Here is a 21,680-nt window from a genome sequence, read left to right as displayed (position 1 = left end):
TCAAGCCACACTGCGAGCCCGGGCCGGAGGTAGGGCCAGAACCCAGCCTCTGGACTCACAAAACCCGACGTGGGTACCTGGGGCAGAGCTGAGGGAGGCATGGCCTCTGCCCTCAGGGCTCCCAGGAAACATGGGTGGCGGCAGCTCCAATGGTGGGCCAGTCAGGGTGGACTTCCAGGTGGAGATGTCCTCTGCCCTGGCAGCCTCCTGTGACCCATGTCTCTGTTTCCTCCTCCCAGCTCCAGAGCGGGGCACAGAGAACTCCAGCTCCGGTGAGGTCGTGGCCGAGTGCTCCCTGACCTCTGTACCATGGCCTCCGTCCCCACAGCTGGACAGCAGGGGTGATGCCATTTGCCCTGGGAACTCCCAGTCCTAACACACTTCCTGGCTTCTGTTTATCGAGCCTTGGTCAAGCGCTTGGCGTAATTCACAGGGATTCCTCCCAGCCATGCCGCAGTTATTCCCCCCAGCGTACAGAGGAGAGGCCCAAGGTACACAGCTGGCAGGAAGGATTTGAACCAGAGCCCCAGCATGCTCCTGGCCAGGGCCTTGACACCCTCTTCTGGGTCTTCCTAGTCATAGGAAGGAGGCGACAGAGAAGAGGGCGGGGAGAGGCTGCTGCAGGGGAGGTGAGGGGCGGCAGGCGAGCCCCCGCTCTCCCGTTGCAGGGCTGACTCTCCCGGCTCTGCCCTCACGTTTCCCCATCCGCAGCCTGGTCTCCTCTGGAGGAGGGGGCAAGCCCTGCGCTGCCTGGGTGGACCTCCCCACGGGGGTCGGGCCATCACTACCGGCACAGTCAGGACAAAGCCTAAGTTATTCTGTCGTACAACCCCACACACGTCGTTTCCAGAGCAAATACGCCGCGCTGGGATTCAATTTCACCCCCGAGCATCTGCGAGGATCCGGATGAGAAAATTCAGCCTTTGCACATTTCTGCGATTTAAACACCTGTTTAGGTCTTAAAACCCTTCGACGTTGTCCCGAGGGGCCAGGGGAAGGAGGCAGGACGGGGCATCGCCGCCCCAGGCCAGGCTCAGGACCCCATCCTGGGAGCCCAGCAGATGGGGTGGCGGCTGGCAGAAATGGGGTCTGCCGTCAACAAGCGGGCCGAGTCCTGCCTGCCTCTGCCCGGCTCTCGCTGAGCCTCGGTTCACCTGCTGGGCTGGCGGCTGCGACGAGAGTCGAGACAGCCTGTCGGTCGGCGTGGCCGGCCCCGCGTTTCCTCTCCCCCGGCGCCCGGGTGTCCCGAGGCCTACGGCCCCGCCAGGGCTGCACGGAGCTGCCCTCAGACTTGGCTCTGCCCCACACTCTGGAGCCCTTGGCGCCCTCCTTCAATAACACCCAGAGAGCTCGAGACCTGCTCCAGGCTGCGCAGCAAGGGCTGCAGTCACCCCACCAGACCTGAGCTCCTTTCTGACAGAGAATCTAGGGCTCCAACCCGGACCCATCTGGCTCCGGGGCCCACCAAGCCCAGCCCCCCTAGGCCCCAGGTTCACCGAGCCATGGCCCCGCAGGCGGGCTGGCAGCGCTGGCCGGGTAGCCTTGCTGTTTGCAGGAGTGTTGGTGAGCTCAGGGAGGCCTCCTGCGCCCTGCCGGCTGGCCCCTCCTTCCAGGGGCCAGGCTCTGTGCTAATGGCCACTGGCCTCCAGGGTACAAAGGCCAGCCGCCCGGCAGCCCCCGCCCTGGACAGTGGGCTCTGGGATCCGCGTGTGGGCGCCCACCCTGGGGTCACTGCCAGCACCCACTTATCTAATCCCGCCCGGCCCCACCCTGCGGCTCCCTGGGGCCAGCTGGCCCTGGCTTTGTCGGGAGTGGCCCTATCTCAGGATCACGCTGTTTGCCTTTGATAAAAGTCACAAAAAAGGGAGACAAAAAGGAGAGAGGGAGAGAAAACGCCAGGGGTGAGCAGGCCCCCCCCCCCCGCAGGGTTCTAGAAGTCTCCAAGGGCCTGGGCCCAGAGCAGGGCGGGCTGGGAGGCTGTGGGCCCCGAGGGGTTCCACCAACGTGGAACCAGGCCCAGAGAGGGCAAGCACCTCACTCAAGGTCACGCAGCAGACCAGGCAGCGGGGTCAGTGGGGGTCTGCGGGGCGAGCCACCTCGCTGTCCCCTTGGCCTGCTCACTCATATGCTGGCTCAGCCCCTCCCACTGCAGATGCAGCTCACCGGGCCCCCCATGGTCCGGAACTGAGGGTGGTGGGACCTGCCCATGGTCACCAGCTCTCAAGCCCAGCCGTTTTCCTGCCCCCAACTTGACCGTCCTGACTGGGTGGCAGCTGAGGCCCTAGGAAGACAGAGAGATAAGGGGACAGGGGGTGGAGGTGGTGTCTGTCCTGCAGCTCTCAGCAACAGGGCTGTCCCTGCCCTTCTGGGACTGAGATGCCTGGCGGGGGGAGGGAGCTCCTAGTAACCCAGCTGCCAGGGGATGAGGCCTGACCCCCGTCAGCCCCGAGGCTCCAGGACCTGGGTCGGTACCAGGGCGTGTCCCTTTCTGCCCGTGGCTTCCTCTCGTGTGAAGTGGGGGATGAGAGTGCCCACCTCCCTCGTTGCAAGGTCACATGACACAACAGGTGCAGGGCCGAAGGGCAGGGCCCGGCAGGGTGGGTGCTCGGTGACCACGGGAAGTTGGCAGGGGGCCGGCTGGGCTGAGCTGCAGTCCCTGCACAACCCTGGCCAGGCTCTCGGCCCCTCTGGGCCTGGGGGGGACCCATCCCCCAAACAGACGACACCAGTGGCTGCTCTCAGCGCTGATGGGCTTCCTGCAGCCCAGGCGTGGTGCCACGTGACCACCGTGCTCGCCTCCACGGCAAGTGCCGCGGCAGCGGAACACAGCTGCAGCCGCCGGCAGCCGTCTGCCCGGGTGTCCCCGCCCCGGTGCGCTGTGGGGTTGCTGCCCGTGGCGGGGCAGAGCCCTCATCTCGTGGATACACCGAACAGGGCTCCCGGGCAGGCACAGGAGACCACCTCCTGGGCGGCATGAGAGGCGAGAGCCCGACCATGTGGGGCGGGCGCCCCCGAGGCTGCGGGGGCCCGTCTGGACACTCAAGGCCCGGGGCTGCTCTCCCTCCCTTCTGCTCTGTGGTCATGGAGCCTCTGGGCTGGGAGGGGAGGGTTCGTCTGCGTGGATGCGAGGCCCTGCTCGCGTGTGACCCTCCCGTGATCCGGCGGGAGGGGGCAAATGGGGCCTGGAGAGAAACGGCCAGCAGACAGCAAATTCCCATCAGCTCCTCGGGACACCCCCACTTCTGGGCTCCACCCTGTCGGCCCGTTTCTGATTCCTGTTTACAGACGGGGCAAGAAGGCCCCGAGGAGGGGGAGACCTGGGCCCTGGGGCATGCGGAGGGCTGCGGGACCGTGCGTGGTGGGCAGCCAGCTGCTCCGCAGGCGGCCCGCACATCTGCCGGAGCCGTGCAGCTTCTCCCATCTGGGCTGGTTGCCCAGGCCCAGGCCCAGGCCCTGGCGAGACTCCCACCCTGGCTGCCGACAGGCTTTTCTCTGCGCTGTGCCGCCTTTCAGGGCAGGAAGAAGGCTGACAGGCCCATGCAGCCTGGGGCTCCAGGACCAGGAGACCCAGGGCCATGGGGCACTGGCCCGTCCCCTGGATCAGGCCACACCTGAATGCCACATCAGGAAACAAAAAGGGGCGGAGCTTGATCCTAACCCTGGGTGTCACCAGTGACCACGGCGCCTTTGGAAAGACTCCGGCTCTCATGTGTGACTCATGGGGACAAAGTGTCAAGGGAACATGGTTAAAAAAGCTTGGGGTAAAAATGGGTGCGGTCCGTTTCTTCTGCTCTCTTCCAGTTGAGAAAAGCAGTTGGAGAGATCAAGGGACCGTCTGAGGTCACTTGGCCAGCAAATAGCACAGGAGAGTGAAGCCCAGACCCCTCTGACCCCAAGGCCACGACCCCAGTGCGGGCGCTGTGCCGTCACTCACAGCAAACCTGGCACATCAAGGGGCCGGACGCTCCGGACCCGAAGCACAGTCCCATCCCCATTTCACAGGTGGCAGCAATGGAGCTGAGTGGGGCAGGAAACACTCCCGACGCCAGCCCTGCACACAGGCCCGGCCCCAGGACCCCGACCGCACGGCAGACAGCACAGCCTAGACGGCAGGAACAAGCTGACGTGCACCCTCCAGGGAAGACGGGCTGAGGGAGCCGTGGGCGCACGTGAGCGCTGGCTCAGGAGCAAAGCCACTTGAGCTGTTAATCCTCCAAGCGCTCTCCGGGGCTGGGTGAGGGTCTCCACCAGCCCGGGCGTCCCCACAGAGCCCCTCGGAGGGCCCGGACCCTGGCAGGAGGGACCAGAATTGGGAGAGGAAGCTGGAGGGGCCGGGGAGCTACGAGTTGAGGGCACACATGAAAATGGGGACTGGCTGTCACAGGTTAAATACCAGATGTCACGTACGGCCTGGGATCTCTGGCCTCGTTGGGGGAAGCGGACACCATGGCCGAGCCAGGCTCTGGTTCCTGCAGGGCCGCGACCTGCTGCTGCCCTCGGACGGTGAGCACCTCTCCCTAGGACGCCGCCCCAGCCCGCGCCCATCCTGCGGCCAAGCTCGCCCCATCACTGTTGTGCTGTTTATGTTACTGAGGGCCCGGCTCTGGAGCTGTGACCGTGACCAAGATGGATGGACGCCCATTTCCCTGTCGGGGAACGTCAGAGGAGAGGACGTTCCTGGGAGCTGCCCCCAGCGGCCCCTGGATGTCCCTGGTCCTACCGCCGCCTGGGGAAGTCTCACACCTCTCTGCTGGCCCTGGTGCCCTCTGCCGGCACCCAGCCCCCTGAGTTCCGGGCCGGGCAGGCTGTGCAGAGCCTGAGCCTGCCTGGACGGGGTGGCCTTCTCATTCCAGGCCAGAGGTTTTCAAAGGGCTTCAAGCCCAGAATGTCCTTCCTAAGAAGTTGCCCACAGACCCTGCACTCACAGTGGCCGGTGGCAGGGGCTGCACTGGAGAGGGTTCCAGAGCTCAGACCCGAGAGAGCCTCTCAAGGCCCTCCCTCGGGGTGGGACACACCTGCCCCCCACACCTGCTGCCTGTCAGCCTCCCGTCTCCTGCCAGGCTCTGCCCGGTGGCTGCGTCACATGGGGCAGCCCGAGCGTGGGGTGGAGCCGGCAGGCAGGCGAGGTTCCTGGAGCCGACGGCAGAGGGGGCTGGCAGGGCGGCACTGCGGCCGGCCCAACGTGGGCCAATGGGCGCTAGGCACGGTGCCTGTCACAGGGCCCGGGCTGGGGAGGGCCCTCTGGGGGCACGCCCTGGCTGGACCTGTGTTCCCGAGTCCCCTCACGCGTGCACTGGGGCACCGCCATCGGCTGCCGACCCCTCCCCACCTCTGCCGGCTTGCGGTGCCCTGAGCTGCTACCACGTCCAGCACCGTGGAGTCCACGTGTGTATTCTACTGACTCCCAGTCTCTCCGCTAGAATGTCAGCCCCTTGGGCCAGGGTCACTGTCAGCTGGCTGTGTCCTAAAAGCGCCTGGGCCCAGTGGACCCCCGTGAGCACCTGAGTCTGGACGACACTGGCTGCACGCCCGGGCCCTGCTGACGAGCCACAGGCCTGGGAGAAGGGGCATCTGGTCCTGCTGGGCTGGGCAGGGGGCGGGCGGGGGCGGTCCTCCTCCCGTCTGCTCTCACCTCCCCTGACCCCGGGACGCACAGAGGCCCAGAGCCTCACCTCGGGCTCCAGCTTCCCATCTGCAAAGAGGCGGCATGGGGGGTGGGCAAGGAGGAGGACACGCTGCGCCCTGGGCCTGGAGTCCACCGTGGATCGGCCCCACCAGCCAGCTGGGTAATGGCCGGGCAGGGCGGGCGGCCCCCAGGTTCTGGAGCCCTGGCCCTGCCCACCCCCCTCCGCCCCCGCCAGCTGGTGCCGTGAACTTCTCCTCCTATCACTGGGACATCGCTGGGGATTATTGATTTTTTGACACAGAACAACAGCCTGTCTTTATCGGGCTGAACCCTGGCCCCAGCTAATGGTGGAGCTGGGACCGCCTGGGGATAGCCAACAGCGCAGCATGGGCCCAGCCCCACACCAGGTTTCTGACGGCCCCTTCACCATCCCCACCCGGGTCAGAGCCTTGCCCCCCGTCCCACAGAGCCTGAGCACCGCGGCTCCCCGGGGGCCTCAAAATGGGAGGCCTTGAGGTCTCTCCAGCCTTCTCAAAAAGCTTCAAAAACAAAAGGCGCCCTGGGTCCCTGGGCCTTAGCCTTCCCACCTGTGAAGTGGGCGGAGGGCCCCGCAGTCCCTGGCCCTTTGGTCTTGGGAGACCCTGCGGCCTGAGAACAGGGATGGGTGGGGGCCCCTGGCTCTCCCCAGCCCAGCCTGGTCCTGGAGGATGGGCTGGAAGCAGGACCGGTGAGATAAGGTAAAGAAAACACCTCCCGTGCAAGCAGCTTATCAGGCTCCTATCAGCCTGGGCCTCCCGGCCCCTACCCTGTTTTTCCAGGAGCCAACGCCACCGCCACCGAGGGCCCTTCCTTCCGGTCAGCCTCCAGCTCACCGCCTCCCAGCTGGCCCGGTGGCCCACCCTGCTCCCTGTGTCCCCGGGCCCCACCCTCCTGTCCCTCGGAGCGCCGTCTCTCTGCTGCAGATGGGCAGGAGGGGTGGGCATGAGGGCAAGCGAGGGTCTGGGTGGAGGCCGGGTGGTCAAGGGGGTAAAGGGAGGGTGCCCCGCCCTGCCGCTGCCAGGACCTCGGCGCTGCCCCCAGCCTCGGGCCAGTCCCGTCCTACCCCCGCCCAAGGGGCAGCAGCGGGCACTGCGGTTGGCCAACACCATCGAGAATGTCCTGACACTGCACCACCCCGCAGGACCGGCCCTTGAGGGAATAAGAAGCTCCTTCCAGAGAACGTGGTGGGCCCTGAACGCCTGCGGGTCCTTTATGAGCACCCTGGCTGCTCCGCCCACAAAGGAGGCTGAGCCCGGCGAGCGCTATGTCTTGCCCAAGGTGCCACGGCTCAAACTGGCACACTGGGCCCCAGGGCCCCTGAGGATGACCAGCACGAGGGAACTGCTAAAGCCCCTCTCGTGAGCCGTGCGCGCTCACCGTAGCGCGTGGAACCAGCAGACACCTGCTCTCAGGGCACTGATGACTTAGTCCTCAAACCACCACATGCCCTAAGGGGTGGTTATTCCCCGCCTTCACAGACGAGGAGACCGAGGGTCAGAGGGGACCTGGCCACACAGTGCGATGGGGTGACTGAGTTCAAGTCCAGGCCCCCGACCCCTATCCAGTGCTCTGTCCTTCCTGCCCCTTCAGGGGGAGATAAGGAGGAATAATGCTTGGGCAGGGGCCCGGGAACAGGAGGCTTGGAGGACAGACCGGGCCCAGGCTGGTCCCCACCCCAGACACAGCTCCCTCCTGTCCAGGAACACCCAGGGCTCCCCCACTGGGCCCTCGATCGAGCACTGTGCCGCCACCGCCAGGGTCCCAGCCTCGGGACCCGGTGCTGTCACCCGCCAAGGTCACTGCTCCTGCCCTCTGGGACCCAGCAAGGTCCCGGGCCTTCAGGGGCCAGGGCCCAGGAACCAGGGAAGGTGGTGGGCGGCGGTGGGGCTGCACCAACGTCAGCCCCGGATCTGGGTGTTCGTGGGAAGACACACGCACGGGCACAGCAGCACGGGTATCTGCGTGCAATTTGCTTCTTTTAGAATCATTTCTCCCCTTTCTTGGAGAAATTCTGCCGACCAGAGCAGAAATAAAAAAATAAATGGCTTGCTATTTTCCACACGGCTGTGATGTCTGTCCCCACCACCCGACGCCTGTCCGCGCTGAGATGATTTTTCGGGGGTAAATTCCTAGAAGCTGAACTGCTGAGTCAAGGCAGGGGCATCTCAGCACCCTGAGGGGCTCGGGCAGCTCCAGCCTGAGCACCTGGACGTGTGTGAGCGCTCGCGGGGCTGGGGGTGGACGGCCTGGTGCCTGTTGCACCCAGCAGCTCCCAGCCCCACAGAGACCACGGGTGGACCTGGGACAGCCGGGTGGATGCCAGGGCCATCTGCCCGAGGCACGGGGGCTGGGGCGTGCTGTGGGGGGATGGGGCCAAGGAGGGGTGGCCACAGAGGCTCCGCCTGCAGGGAGAGGGGGTGGCCAAGGAGGCAGGACCCCTCCCCCCCAACACACAATAAACCCCCGATAGCATCGCTCATTTCAGGCCCCGCTCGGCCCTTTCGGGCAGGATATGACCAGCCCTCAAGCCGATGGCGGCCCCTTTGTCCCATCTCCAGGGACCGATCTTATCGGCTGCATCCACCGCCGCCGTAATGGAAACATGCGGTGAGGAAATAAGAAGTTACGCGCAGAGATAGAGGCCTAATAACAAATAAATAAATAAATGAGGAGCCCAGCGCCGCACGGGGTGGGGGCTCAGGGGACAGCATCAGATCAGGGGCCGGGCCGGGCGGCTCCCGTCCCGGATCTGGGAGACACTCTCAGCTCGCCCAGCCTCGGTCTCCTCACCTGTCAGGTGGGCCCAGCAGAGCCGCCCGTGCCCTGAGCTTCGGGGAGATCCCGTGACAGACGGAGCCCAGAACCCCGGCGGTGGGCCCCGGACCCCGATACGCCCCAGCTGGGGCTGTGGGACCCCGCGCGTGCTTGGAGGGGGCCGCCGCAACGCACACGCTGCCACCCCCCGTCCCCCCGCTGCCCTGCCCATCCGGTTCCTCCAGACAGCCTGAATGTCCTGTCCCCGTCCCACAGAAGAGCAGCCCGAGCCCAGAGAGGGCGCCGCGGCCCCGAGGACCCCAGAGGGAGAGGTGACAGCTGGAAGCCAGGTCTGCCCCGGCACCAGTGGCGAGGGCCCTGCCAGCCCGGAGTAGCGGGACGGTAACAGTGCTGGGGACGGTACCAGGGGCAAGGGTGACCGTACTGGCCCCAGTAACCGGGACCGTACAAGCCCTGGGGACAGCGCCAGCAGCAGCGCCCGCCCTGGTCCTGGGAAGAGAACCCGTCCGCACTGGCAACGGCACCGACAAAGGCGACAGAGCAGAGTGGCCGTGACCGCCTGCCGTGAAGGCCAGCCTGTCATCCCAGGTCCCCCCACGTGTGCACCCGTGGGCTTTCCACCAGGGAGGCAACAGTAGGGAGGGAAGCCGATGGGTCCCAGGCCGCACGGCCGGGCCACGGTGAGTCTGAGCTTGGGCCCAGGAGGACGACTGGGAAGGAAACTTCCAGAAGGGGCGGCCATCTCCAGAGGCTCCCAGGTGGGGCTGGGCAGACCTGCACCCCCTGATGTCTGGGAGGCCCTGGTGGGGCAAAGGCGGACGCTCAGACGCCCAGCCTGGGGGGGCGGCCCGGGCAGGAAGCCGGTGGAGGGCGGAGGAGGAAGCGGCTCGATTAGCGCCCACGGCCGCAGATAGCCACTCCCGGAAGGCGGTGAGGTCAGCGGGCAGCACGGGGCAGGAGGCCAGGCATCGGCCCCCAGCCGCCGCCAGGACAGTGGGGACCCGGGAGAACCCCGTGGGGCGGGGCTGGGGGGCGGGACTGTGGGCTCCGGCCCTGCTCAGTTGCCCCGAACCTCTCTGGGCCTCAGTGCCCACATGTGAAATGCGGTGAGCACAGCACCGGCTGCCACGTTCCCGTCTCACCCGTTTCACAGGTCCCAGGTCCACCCTTGAGCCCCTACAGTCCACTCACCATGCGGCAACCAGCCCTCCCGCTGCCCCCAGGTCACCCCCCATGGTCTCACCACTGGGCCTTTGCGCTGGCCATGCAGGCAGTTTTCCCAGGTGTCCGCAGGGCTGCCCCCCCCCGCCACTGAGCTCTCGGTGCAAATCCCCGAGGGGGAGGGGCTCGCCACCCCCTGCACTTCTCAGTCACATTCCTTGCTTAGCCTCTGTGCCCTGGCTGACCATTCTCTGCTTGGGCCGTGGCTCCTGGAGGGCAGCGGCTGGCTGCATCCGCAGGGACCAGCACACAGTAGGTGCTCAATAAATGAAACTGCAAGTGAGCGAGCAGAACGGGCTCCACGGCAGGGGAGTCTGACAGGATGGCGGCTGAGTCTCGCTGAAGAGCGGCCCGCTGACCACCTGCCCCTCTCATGGGTCCTGGCCCCCACCTGACCCCGACGCCCAGGCCTTCGTCAGGGGCAGACGCTGAAGTCAGAACTGGGCCAAAGGGCGGCTCCCCACTGGCCAGGCTGATGGTGCCGGGCGGTCAGCACCTCCAGGGTGAAGAACTGCTAACCGCAGCGAGGGGACTGCCCAGGGCTGAGGGGTCAGCAGCCCGACCACGGGGGAGGCCACGGCTTCAGCAGCCCCTCAGGGTACAGGGAGCGGAGGCCCCTCTGCTCAGGGCCTTTTTGGGGTGCCGTGTGTGGCCCGGTGCCTGGGCCCCTGGTGCCCACTGGGCAGCGCAGGACATGGCATCCGTGCAGGCCAGGCCAGCCGCGAAGGAGAGGCCGCGGGCTCTCGGTCCCCACCTCGGCCCCGGCCTGGGAGCTCTGCCCCACACGGCCCTGCTCGGAGAGGGGGGCAGCTCTGAGCTTTGGTGGTGGATGCTGGCCGGGGTTTGGGCCCCTACCCTGGCCTGGGGACCGATGCTCCGGGGAGGGGCTGGAGAGGGTGTCATGGAAGAGCTCAGGGCCCAGGAGACAGCAGGCAGCCGAGGTATCCGTCGCTCACCCTCGGCCCATGCTGGCTGAAGCCCGTAACCCCCGAACCCCACTTCCAGGACAACCACCTACAGAACGGATCCTCCCCTCTCTGAGCCCACCCCCTCCCTCCTCGCCCCAGCCGGGCCCACCCTGGCCTCAGGGCTCTCGCCCTGGCCGTGCCCTCGCCTGGTACACTGTCCCCAGGAGGCAGCTGGTTCCCCTCCCTTTTCTGGTCTTTGCCCACATGAGGCTCAGGACACCCTACTCAGAACTGCCCCCCTTTATTCTGAGCCTCCCCTCCTCGGACGGGGGACATTTTCACTTCTCTGTTATTTAGTCTCTGTCCCCCTGATGAGAACAACAGCTCTCTGGGGGCCTGGACTCTGCTGGCACCGAGCAGGCGCTTAAAACACAAGTGTTTATGGAGTGAATAAACGACCTCCTTCTCTTGCCTGCCCCTGGGCTGTACACCCCACACTCCTTGTTTCTACGGCCCGTGCCACCGCACAACACACCTGCCACTTCCGCCCGCAGTAGGTGCTCAGTAAACACCTGGGAAGGAAGGCCGACTGCAGGCACACACGGCCCCTCCCTAGGACCCCCCAGCTCCGGGAGTCTCGGCCTGCTCAGCTGTCGGGGTGGGGGGTCAGGATGCGCGGAGGGCCCCCTGCGGGTTTTCAAGGAACATGGCCCTCGGGGGACATCTGGGCTGGACCCCCTTCCCTGGGGTACCGAGAAGAGGTGGCTCCTGACACAGCTGCTGGGTCTGACCCCAGGCTGAACCCTGCCATCCACCATCGCCCCCTCCTGTGCCCCTCACCGCCCCCCCCCCCGCCCGCTAATCTAAGATAAACAGGCCTATGGGGCCGCAATGCCAGGCCCAGTGATAACGCGAAATAGCTGAAATGATTTTTCCCACCCACACATGCTGAGCTGGCGGGAGGGGACGCGCGGCCAAGCCGTATCGGCCCATCTCCCCAGCTGTCCATCAGGACAGGCCGTCCTGCCTCAGCCGCCCGCCCACCGCCCGATAACAAACCTTGAGGTTTGCATAGAAACACCAGGCGGCGAGATTAGTCAACCGAGTGCAGCCCAGATAGCAGCCCATCGCCCTTGCTCACGCTCCCGGCGTGAGGATCCCCAGCCTCCAGCAGGCCCTCGGAACCCGGAACCCCGGCGCGGGGGGCGTGGGGGGTGGAGCGGGCGCCAGTCCCCAGGCAGGAAACGGCACGGATGCATCCTCTGGCCCCTCCCACCAGCTGCCCGCCTCCCCGTGCGCCTGGAGGTTCTCGCCCACTAACCCACTCTCTGCAAGGCAGCTGACCAAACGTCCCACTTAACACCCCACGCCCCATTTTACAGCCAAGAAAACGGAGGCGTCTCCCTACGGTCCATGGCATTGAGCCCAAACTCTGAGCCATTTGTGCCCTGTCTCATCTCTCCCCAACCCCGTTCCAGCGTCTAAGGCTCCAGTCACGCCCATGCCGTCCAAACCTCAGGGCCTTTGCGCGTGCCAGCTCCTTGCCCGAACACCCTTGGCCCACTCCAGTTTATCCTTGGGGGTGGGGGGGCCCACCTACGGTGCTGTCCTGGCCCGACCACCTGGCTGTCCCCTCTGCTGACGTGCAGTGAGTGGGGACATGGCCAGCCTTCCCATCTCTGCCTCTAGGGCCTAGGATGAAGCTGAGACAAAAGAAGGTGACACCTAGGGCTTCCCTGGTGGCGCACTGGTTAAGAATCCGCCGCAAAATGCAGGGGACATGGGTTCAAGCCCTGGTCCGGGAAGATCCCACATGTTGTGGAGCAACTAAGCCCGTGCGCCACAACTACTGAGCCTGTGCTCTAGAGCCCGTGAGCCACAACTACTGAGACTGCGTGCTACAACTACTGAGCCCAAATGCCTAGAGCCCGTGCTCCACAACAAGAGAAGCCACCGCAATGAGAAGCCCACACACGGCAACGAAGAGTAGCCCCCACTCGCCGCAACTAGAGAAAGCCCGCGCACAGCAACGAAGACCCAACACAGCCAAAAGTAAATAAAATTAAAAAAAAAAAAAATATGATACCTGATGTTCAGTCAGTTGAAATTTGTTCTGTAAACAGTGGTCACCAGGAAAGAGTTCCAGGCCCTGAGACACTTACAGGTGAAGGGGACCCCAGTCCTGGGGCTGTGATCACACAGCCAGGTCACAGGACTGGCCACCCCCTTCTTTCCTGGACCTGTGGAGCCCAGGCCACTTGACTAGCCCTCAGAGCCAATGGGGAGCCCCTGTGGGCCCCCTGGGTTCATCACCTTGCTCCCCAGCTCCGCACGGCACCCCCAGTGGACAGCCCTGAACTCGGGATGTCTGAACCACGTTGCCTCCCAGACAAGCTGTCAGAGACCTGGATGGATGTGTGCTCGTTCCCACCTCCCCTGTGCGGGTCACAGTGGGGTGGGGAGGGCAGAGGAGTGACACCTGCTTGGTCCACCCCAGGCAAGTCCCTGGGGGAGGGGACCCCCCACGAGATCTGGCTGCAGAGGAGGCTCCCGGACCCCTGGGGCCCCAAACCCAGGCCTGGGGCCCCAAACCCAGGCCTAGCGTCCATTCACTGCCCTCCCTCCGTTTTCTCATGACCTGGCCAGGAGCCTGAGGTCATGGTGACTGCCACTGGACAGAGGCTCCGACGGGGGTCATGAGGTAGGTGACAGGCTCAGGACCCCACAGTCGGAAGGGACCCTCAGGGCTCTCAGCCCTTGTGGGGGCTGCCTGTCTGCACGACCCTCTGCTTTTTCTGGATGTCAAGTGTGGAGACAGAGGGGGCAGCGGGTCACTGGGGGCCGCGCACCCTGATGGGCAGAGGGCACCGGGGACCACAGAGCTAAGGCAGTGGCAGCTACCCTCCCAGATGCGCCTTGGGGATTTCAGATTCTAGCTCTCAGCCATCTGCATATCAGAATTTTAAACAGCCAGCCCCTCGAGCGCACAAGGTCATTTCAAAGATAAAAATACCCAGCTCTCCGGGTCCCTGCTGCCCAACCCCTCTCCCTTCACACTCCAGCCAGCGGCTCAAGGGAAGATGAAGGCCGGGTAGGGCCGGGCAGGGCAGCCCCCTGCCCATGGCGGGCCATTCCCCACAGACCCTCAGCTGGGGGTGGGTCCCCCGCTCTGCTCTCATCCACTTTCCCTGAGGCAACCCGAGGGGACCCCCATCTCCCTCGGGACCAACCCCCCCGCCCACCTGGCACCCTGCTCAGTCCCCCGGGAGCCTGGTGTGGGCTGTGCTTCTGCCCGGCACTCTCCACGCCCACGTCCACGCGGACCTCGTGCCCTCAGGCCCCTCAGGGTCACCTTTCCGTCTAGGACCCCTGCCTTCCCACCCAGTCCACGGTTGGCTCGCCGGTGGCGTTTGGGCTCCATGAGGACGCAGGACGCCCCGGCCTCTCCCGAGGCAGCAGGTGTTCACCCTGCACCGTGCGGCGTGGCCTCTGCTCCAGCCTCACCCACCCACATAGCGGCTGCTGCCCAAACTGCTCAGAGGAGGGAGGTGACATCTCCGAGGCCAAGCGGTCTCTGACCCAGCCTGGATCCCGGGTTCCTGACCGTCAGTGGGGACCCCTGGGCCAAGGTGCCCATCACCAGTAGGGACATGAGAGGCGGACCCTCCCTTCCCCGCTCCATGGCCACGTGCTCAGCTGGCCAAGGGGTTGCGGTGCCTTCCTGCTCGACAGCGGAATTCTGGTCTCAGAGAGCAGCTTCTCCCTGGAACCTGCCTACACGTCCCCTCCCCTACCCACAGGCACCCGGGCCACCAGGGCAAGATGACGGGACTGAGTGGGGAGCTGCTCTGCCCTGCGTCCCATTTGTACAGATGAGGAAACTGAGGCCCAGAGAGGTCGAGTAACCAGCCCACAGTCGCTCAGCAAAGCTGGACCCCAGCCCAGGCAGGCAGGCAGGCTGGCTCCGGCCTCTCAGCACTGCTGGGGTGGGGGTGGTTCCCACTTGAAGTCACACTTGAGAACTGGCCGCCGGCAGCTCGTGACCTGATGATGGTCACAACGTCCAAAAGTGACCACGACACTGACCACATCCCAGCCTGGGTCGGGAGCTCTGGGGTCGCCGGGTCACAGGTGGGAGGAGGGAGCTAGCGTGGGGACAGTAACAAGGCCCGGAGAGAACAGGCCCCTTGCACACCCGCACTCTCGTGTTTACAAAGCCCTCAAGGGTCCAGGACCTCGCTGTGTCTGCAGTGCGTGTCGAGAGCCCCCTGGGAGGACAGGAGCTGGGAGGCCTCCCTCCTGCCTGGTGCCGTGTGGTATCTCCTGGGGGTCTTTGTGGCCACCTGCTCGGGGCCTTGACTGCTGTAGGCAGGGCAGCTGCGCTGCACCCACCATGCAGCTGGAGAGAGGCACTGAGACCCAGCCTCTCTGCCGGGCTGATGTCACCTGCCCCTGGGACCCTGCAGTGTCAGCACCCTCCCCGGGCGATGGGTCTCACTCACAAGCCAAGTCTTGGCCAGCAGACAGTGGCCAGAAAGGCGAGATGGGGGCGACCACCTGCAGGGGCGGCACAAGGTGTGTGCGAGCCCTGGCCTCCAGGGCCTCCCCTCACGCAGCTCACATGGGAAACCGAGGCTTGGGGCCCAGTCACTCCTCAAAGCCAGACGGCACAGGGTGCCCTGTGGTCCAGACCAGCCCGCCATCCCAGAGGGAAAGGTGGGGGTGCCCCCAGGCACAGGTCGGGTCCCCAGGGCTGCACTTTTCCCCACGGGGGACAGGGCAGGAGGGGCAAGTGGAGATCAAAAGACAAACTCAGAGGGTGGGGTGGGAGGAGACACGAAGGGGCGGGGCCCAGAGGGACAGCGAAGGGAAAGGGGCCGGGGAAGCTCGCAGGGCACCAAGACCTGCAGCGAAGGCCCCGCTGGACACCCCTGTCCCCCCGCCGGTTCCCGGGCTGGGCACTGCCCTTGGGGACGGCGACCCAGGCAAGCCTGCCACCCTATCGCCAGCACGGCGGCCCCTGTGAGATAAGAGCCCACGGGGCCTCTCTGGCTTCCCGGCCGGGTGATAAGTGTGGCCTGTTTGGGGTCTGATAGGGGGCGGCCACCACGGCGGTTGGCCGGAGGCTGCTTATCGGGCCATCGCTGCCCACTGCACAGAAATTCCTATCTGTGGGGGCCGATAGGGAGCCCCCCAGCCCCCGAGGACGCGAATAGCGCAGGAAGCTCCTGGGTGCACCCACCCAAGCCACGGCCCCCGCGGCCACTCCGGGGCCAGGTTCCAATCTCCAGGGGCCTCTGCCTTCCCATCTGTAAAACGGGGACGGTGATACTAAGTCCGCAGGGTGGGCGGGGACCGACCGGAGGACAGCTGAGGCTGGCGTCTACCCACTTGCTGCCTGAGCTCCAGAACCAGGCGGCGGGTCTGCATCCTGGCTGTGCCCCCTCGCGGGTGGTGACGTGGACAGACCCTTTAGTTGCTCTGTGCCTGGATCTCTCCGTAAAGGGGAGGGTCGCCTCACCCCTGCCTCGAGGGGCTGGTGTGAGGACCGCCTCGCACATGCCTCCCCACGGTCACCCTATCCAGCAGCTGCTCTCTCAGCCCCCCGCCTGCCCAGTGGCCGATCAGGGCCCACAGGCACCAGGCGGTCCCTGGAATGTGCGAGACACGGGCCGAGGCAGCGCTGAGCCAGCGTCTCTGGGTGCTTCGTCGTTACCCTGTCCTAGAGCTGGGGAAACGGAGGCAGCAGAGCGGTCTGACCACGGGCACCAGTCCCACAGCACCGTCCCCTGTGTGCGGAATGGCCCAGCCCCGGCAGGTGGATATCTGGCTCAGCTGTGCCCGACCGGGCTGTGAGGGGCTCATACACACATGACCTGTCCCTGGCCAGGTGCTCCTTGTGAGGAGAGGACGTCCCTGCCAGGGCCCTTGGGGCCCCTCCCCTGCCTGTCCCTGAGTCACTGAAGTGGGGTGGGGGGCGGCCGAGTCCATCCGGAGGGCAGCGGTGTCCCTGTGCTAAGCCCCATTCCCATCCTGGGGCAGCAGAGGGGACCCCCAGCCTGTCTGACCCAGGATGCTTCACTCCCAGGCAGCACCATGGCCCATGCAGGTGGGAGACGCTGGCAGTAGACTGTTTCCCAGTGGTCTGGGGTCACCATCTAGGCTGGGACCACCAGGCCCATCCCTCCGTTTCTGGGCCTCAGACACCTCCCTACTGTAGGAAGAGGTGTGTTAAATCAGCAGGGGGACCAGAAGGCACACGTGCCACCTCATCTCCTTGGTGCCACGCAGACATCACTAATCGATCCCAGCACTCTCTCCCTGACACCTTGGGATCCTGATGAAGGGTCCACATGGCCACTCAAATTGAACCTGGCAGAAGACCATCTCTGACACCCCTGGGAGACCATGGGGGTCCTCTCTGCCCTGGTGTGGTCTCCCTGACCCCCCGCAAGATGAGGCCCTTGCCACGTGCCTCCTTTCCACTGGCCACTGACTGCATTTGTGTCATCACAGCTCTCTGAGGACCCGGTTTGCTCGGAGCTGTACCTCGGGGACACAGCAGGTGCTCGACGTGTGCTTGCTATGTGCACGTGCGCCCGGCCTGAGTGCGCAACCTCCATTCTCTCCCTCTGTTCCCGAGGACCACGCCCTCCCTCCTTCACCCAGCAGCTCCCAGGACCCCTCCGAACTGCCCCGGTTCCCCTCAGCCGCGTCACTTGTACTTAGGAAGCATGACAACAGCCGACACGCCCAGCCTGCCCTATACTCATACGTCGGTGGAAGCGGGGAGCCGCGGGCACAACACGTCTGGTGGGCCCTCCGAGGTCAGAATTCCAGCTACAAGCGGGGGTGGGGCAGTGCTGGGAGCACGAAACCGCCTTCAAAGACACTCCTGATCCAGGACCCGGTGGCTTGGAACGGCCTCCGGCCCCCTGCCACGCGCTGCAGCCACCCCAGGGGTGGGTCCTCTCCACCCACACAGGCTTGAGCCCCTAGCTGGGCTGGGAAGGCGCAGGAACTCGGGCCGCTCCAGACTCGCATTCCCACCTCCAGGGAGGCCTCAGAGGCGTATCTGCTGCTAGGGGCCTGGGGTTTAGCCCTGAGCACCGGCACAGCTTGGCGCCCACCTCCAGGGAAGCCGCTGGCCCACAGGCTGGCTGGACTTTGCAACAGGACAGACCTGGGCCTGCTGCACCCGTGCTGTCAGGGTGGCCAGCTCCCAGGACCCCCAGAAGGCTGGGCCCCAGGGCTGCCCTGGAGAGACAAGGCCGCCAGACCCCGGACACAGGCGCGCTTACCTGGCCCGCTCCAGGGGCTGCTGGCCTCTTCTTCCTCCAGCCTCGTCTCTGGCTCCGGACCCTCCGTCTCCTCAGAGCCTCCTGGGGACGTGGGGGCGGGTGGTAGCGGTGGGGGTGGAGGAGTAGCATCTGCAGGAAGGAAAACCCCAGAAGGTTCTACTGAGCCTCGGGGCACCGAGTTGCCCGCCCACCCCAGCCTGTGGCCGGGAGGGATACTGAGGCCCAGGTGGGTGAGCACGTGGCACAGTTCCGGCCACCACCCTCCCCCCACCAGCTTGCTCTCAGGGGGCGCCGTCAGACATCTCAGTTTCTCCCCCTTCATTTTTGGCCTTGAAAAGCCCTCAGTCCCTTATTAACTGCGGCAGCGATAGCTGCCCGCCCGGCATGCCCAGGCCAGCAGGCACACGCGTGGCCCGGATCCCTGGTCTCCTCAGCCGGCAGCTGGGGGCTCCTCCGCCAGGCCCCGCACCCAATTCCAGCCCAAAGGGCATATTTGCCTTCCCTGCTGGGCCCGATAACCACCACGGCCCCCAATCGATGAGCGCCCGTAAAAGCCCCCCCTTGGTGACGTCACGTGCCCGGCAGATTATTAATACCCGCGATAAGGGCCGTGATTAACATCGAATAAATCAATCACACGGTATAAAAGTCCTATTATTTTTGGCTATAAATCAACGCGGCTGGCATCTGAGCTCTAGCCACTGCGCGGGAGCCGCACCGGGCCCGCCCGACAGGCAGACATTGCTCCTGCCGTCTTATCGCGCCCATCGGCGCGTTATCACTGAGGCCTGTGCCAGGTGCAACCCCGGCTGTTTTTTTCCAGCTCCTCCCCAGTCCCGCCCCCGCCCCCACCCCGTGCAGCCCAGCTCCCAGATCAGATAAGAGGCCCGGCTCCCCAGGGCAAAGTCCACCAGTAACCAGCCGCTAGCCCTTTGGAGAGCGTGGCCCCCATTAGCACGCAGCACCCGATGACGGTGGTGGTGATGGGGGGCCCCTCGCCACTCCCTGGGCCCTCGGAGGGGCTGGCGCCCCGTTACAGATGCGGAAACCAAGGCTCAGAAAGGGCAGGAGCCCGGGCGGGGACAGGCCGGGGTGAACGCTGGCCGCAGCACTAAACACTTATGGTGACGGTGAGGGTAGAGACAGTAACAGCTGTGAACAGAGCGCCAGAGCCCAGGTCCTGAGCCTCCACCCCGCCTGCTGCCCCGGGGCAGCTGCGGGTGACGGTAGCCCCTGCCTTGGTTTCAAGTCCTGCTAGCCTAGCCTCCTCCTCACTGCACAGCCCCAGTGACCCCAAGGGGCTGCCGCGGGGCAAAGGGACACAGGCCAGCGGGTCTCAGAGGACGAGGCTTACTGGGGGCTTGTGGTCAGCCGGGGGAGACTCTGGCACATTCTGGGGATGGGGGTCCACAGTGAGGAGCCCCCCACCGTCTGTGTAGGATCTCCACCCCCCAGTCCCAGCCCTGCAGGGCTCTCCTCCGGTCCCCTCTCTGTGCCACCCCAGGGCCTTTGCACGCACAGGTGTGTGTAGCACGGGGAACTCTACCCGTCCTGCAGGTTTCTGCTCACTGCCACACCCACCCCATCTTGCCTTCAACCCTGGTCACACCACCCACTAAAACGGCCCCATTTATGGCTGCATCTCCCCCATGGGACTATTGTCTGGGGGTAACTAGCCTCTGTGCACAGGGCTTCGTGATATGGAATGGAGATGTGAGTGAGATTGCTGTCCACGGCCGGCAGGGTGGAGGGGGGCGAGGGGGGCGAGGGGAGCGGGGCTCAGAGCAGGGGCCAGGGCAGAGCCCACCCCGCCAGTCCTCCCTCCGCTAACCCCCCAGCCTCAGCTCCCCCTTCTGGAAAACAGGGGTGAGGGCACTGACCTCCCCCAGGGCCTCCACCGCAGTGAGGCCCAGACTCTTGGGGGGGTCTTTGGGGGTCTCTGAGGGCACAGCTGGCCTGAGAGGATGGCCCGGCTTTGAGGCCCCTCCGGGGACCCAGACAGAGAAGGCCTCCTAATGTCAGGTTAATTCAGCCCTGGGTGTGTGTGTGGGAGTCTCTCCTTCCGAGTCCTGTTCTCAGCTTCAGAAAAGTGCCCCCAAACCCTGGGGAGACTGCCAGGAGGGCCCCAGGAGAGGTTCCAGGTGTCCAGGGTGGGGTAGGGTGGGGAGCAGACAGAGGGGACGGGAGAACCAACCTGAACCCGGACTTAGGGTTGCATCCCGCTCAGGTGCTTACAGGCTGTGCGACCCTGGGCAAGTCACATAACCTCTCTGGGCCTCATTCGCCCGTCTGTAAAATGGGGTGATTTGCCTTAACAGGAGAACCTGCTCGGTACCGAGCCCCACGTGTGCTGAGGCACGCAAGCCCGTTTCATCGAGGGTACACGGAGGCCGGGAAGGGGTGTGGCTTTCCCCAGGTCACTCAGTGCCCATATGACCCCCTGCCTCACCCTGGACTAGACCTTCCCCACCGGGGCCTTGCTCTGCCCATCTCTGCCACTAGGGCTGGGCTTCCCAGACCCTCTGCAGGTGTGTGCATCTCCTCTACCCGGACCAGCCCCTCCAAGCCCCAGTGCGCACGGGCAGCCCGCAGACACCGCTCGGTGCAACGCCCATTTCGCAGGTGTGAGAACTTGAGTCCTCAGCGGGAACTGGCTCCTGTGAAGTCGCAGCGAGGATGCGGACGCGGGGAAGGGTGCCAGGATGCCAGGGCCCAGCCTGCCACGTCCACCGCCCGACTCACCTGGACTGGAAGGGCTCGGGGGCTCGGGCTCCAGGGCTGTGGCCTCTCGCTCCGGGAGGCCGGTGTCCGCGGCCTGGGCCTCTTCTCTGGCCTCCATGTCTCTGAGGGAACCTGCAGACACAGCCCCAGGGGAGTCGTGAGGCGCTGCCCCCCACAGCCGGCGTCCTGACCCCCCCGGCACAGGCACAGCCCCGGGGCCGGGCGCAGTGGGGTCCGAGCAGGGTCTCGGCCCCCCAGGCGGTCAGAGGCCTCGAGGGAGCGGCCGTCAGCACGGGGGCTCTCCCCCAGGTCCCCCATGAGTAGATGTGCGAACCCCACCCATGTACCCACCCCAAGCCCTGCACCAACGCCTGGGGGCCACCCGGCCTCCTGCTCACCTCGCCTGCCCCGCAGCCTCTGCCGGCCCCACAGGCCGCTCTTGCCAGGACGCTGGCCCCGGGCAGCCCGACCCCTCCCCTCTCCTCGGCTCCACGCGTGAGTGCAGCGCTGCGCTGGCGTCTTCTGGGCGGGGCCTCTGGGGGCTGCCGAAATGCAGGCGCACACTCTGCGGGGTCCCAGGGTCCCGGCGCACATCCACAACCCCCGCAGGTAAACATCTCCCAGGGCTCTGCACACCTGCCCCCTGTGCCTGGGACCCCTCCTCCAGGAAGCTGCCACACTCAGGTTCTGAGGTTCTGAGGGTACGTGCAGAGGGCGGGCCCCGGTGCCTGGCACACAGGAAGAGCTCGTCAGCCTGATTAAGGGGGTAAATGGCTGATGGGACACAGGTGGGTGCGCAGCGTCTGCAGTCCAGCCTCCGCGGCCCACTAATCCTCCCTCAGGTCTCACGCGGGGGGTGCCCCATGGAGCCCTCCGTACAGGTGGGAAGGCAGACTGAGTCCCCAGACCACCTAGGAGGGTGGTGAAGCCAGACCCACAGCGTGTCCCGGAGTGCAGGCCAGGGTGGCAGCCTGTGCCCCCGAGGTCAGAGGGGCAGTGCCAGCGCTGTGGGCGGAGAGAACGGCGGAGAACAGCTGTCCCGCTTCACACTGCTCTGCGAATCCCCCACAGGCCCCCTCCACCCTGTCT

The 21,680-nt window shown here is 65.7% G+C and overlaps 1 protein-coding gene across 1 annotated transcript in view; it reads right to left on the bottom strand.

The window, feature by feature from the left end:
• Positions 1–21,680, bottom strand: part of ZFPM1 (zinc finger protein, FOG family member 1) — a 69,927-nt gene that overhangs the window by 22,917 nt on the left and 25,330 nt on the right. The window contains 2 exon segments of the mRNA XM_060289885.1: positions 17,871–17,999; positions 20,613–20,723. Of these exon segments, the coding sequence (XP_060145868.1) occupies positions 17,871–17,999; positions 20,613–20,723 (240 nt within the window).

This window comes from Globicephala melas, chromosome 19 (assembly GCF_963455315.2).
Source record: "Globicephala melas chromosome 19, mGloMel1.2, whole genome shotgun sequence".
In the NCBI taxonomy this organism is placed as follows: Eukaryota; Metazoa; Chordata; class Mammalia; order Artiodactyla; family Delphinidae; genus Globicephala; species Globicephala melas.
This window is presented reverse-complemented; position numbering and strand designations above follow the sequence as displayed.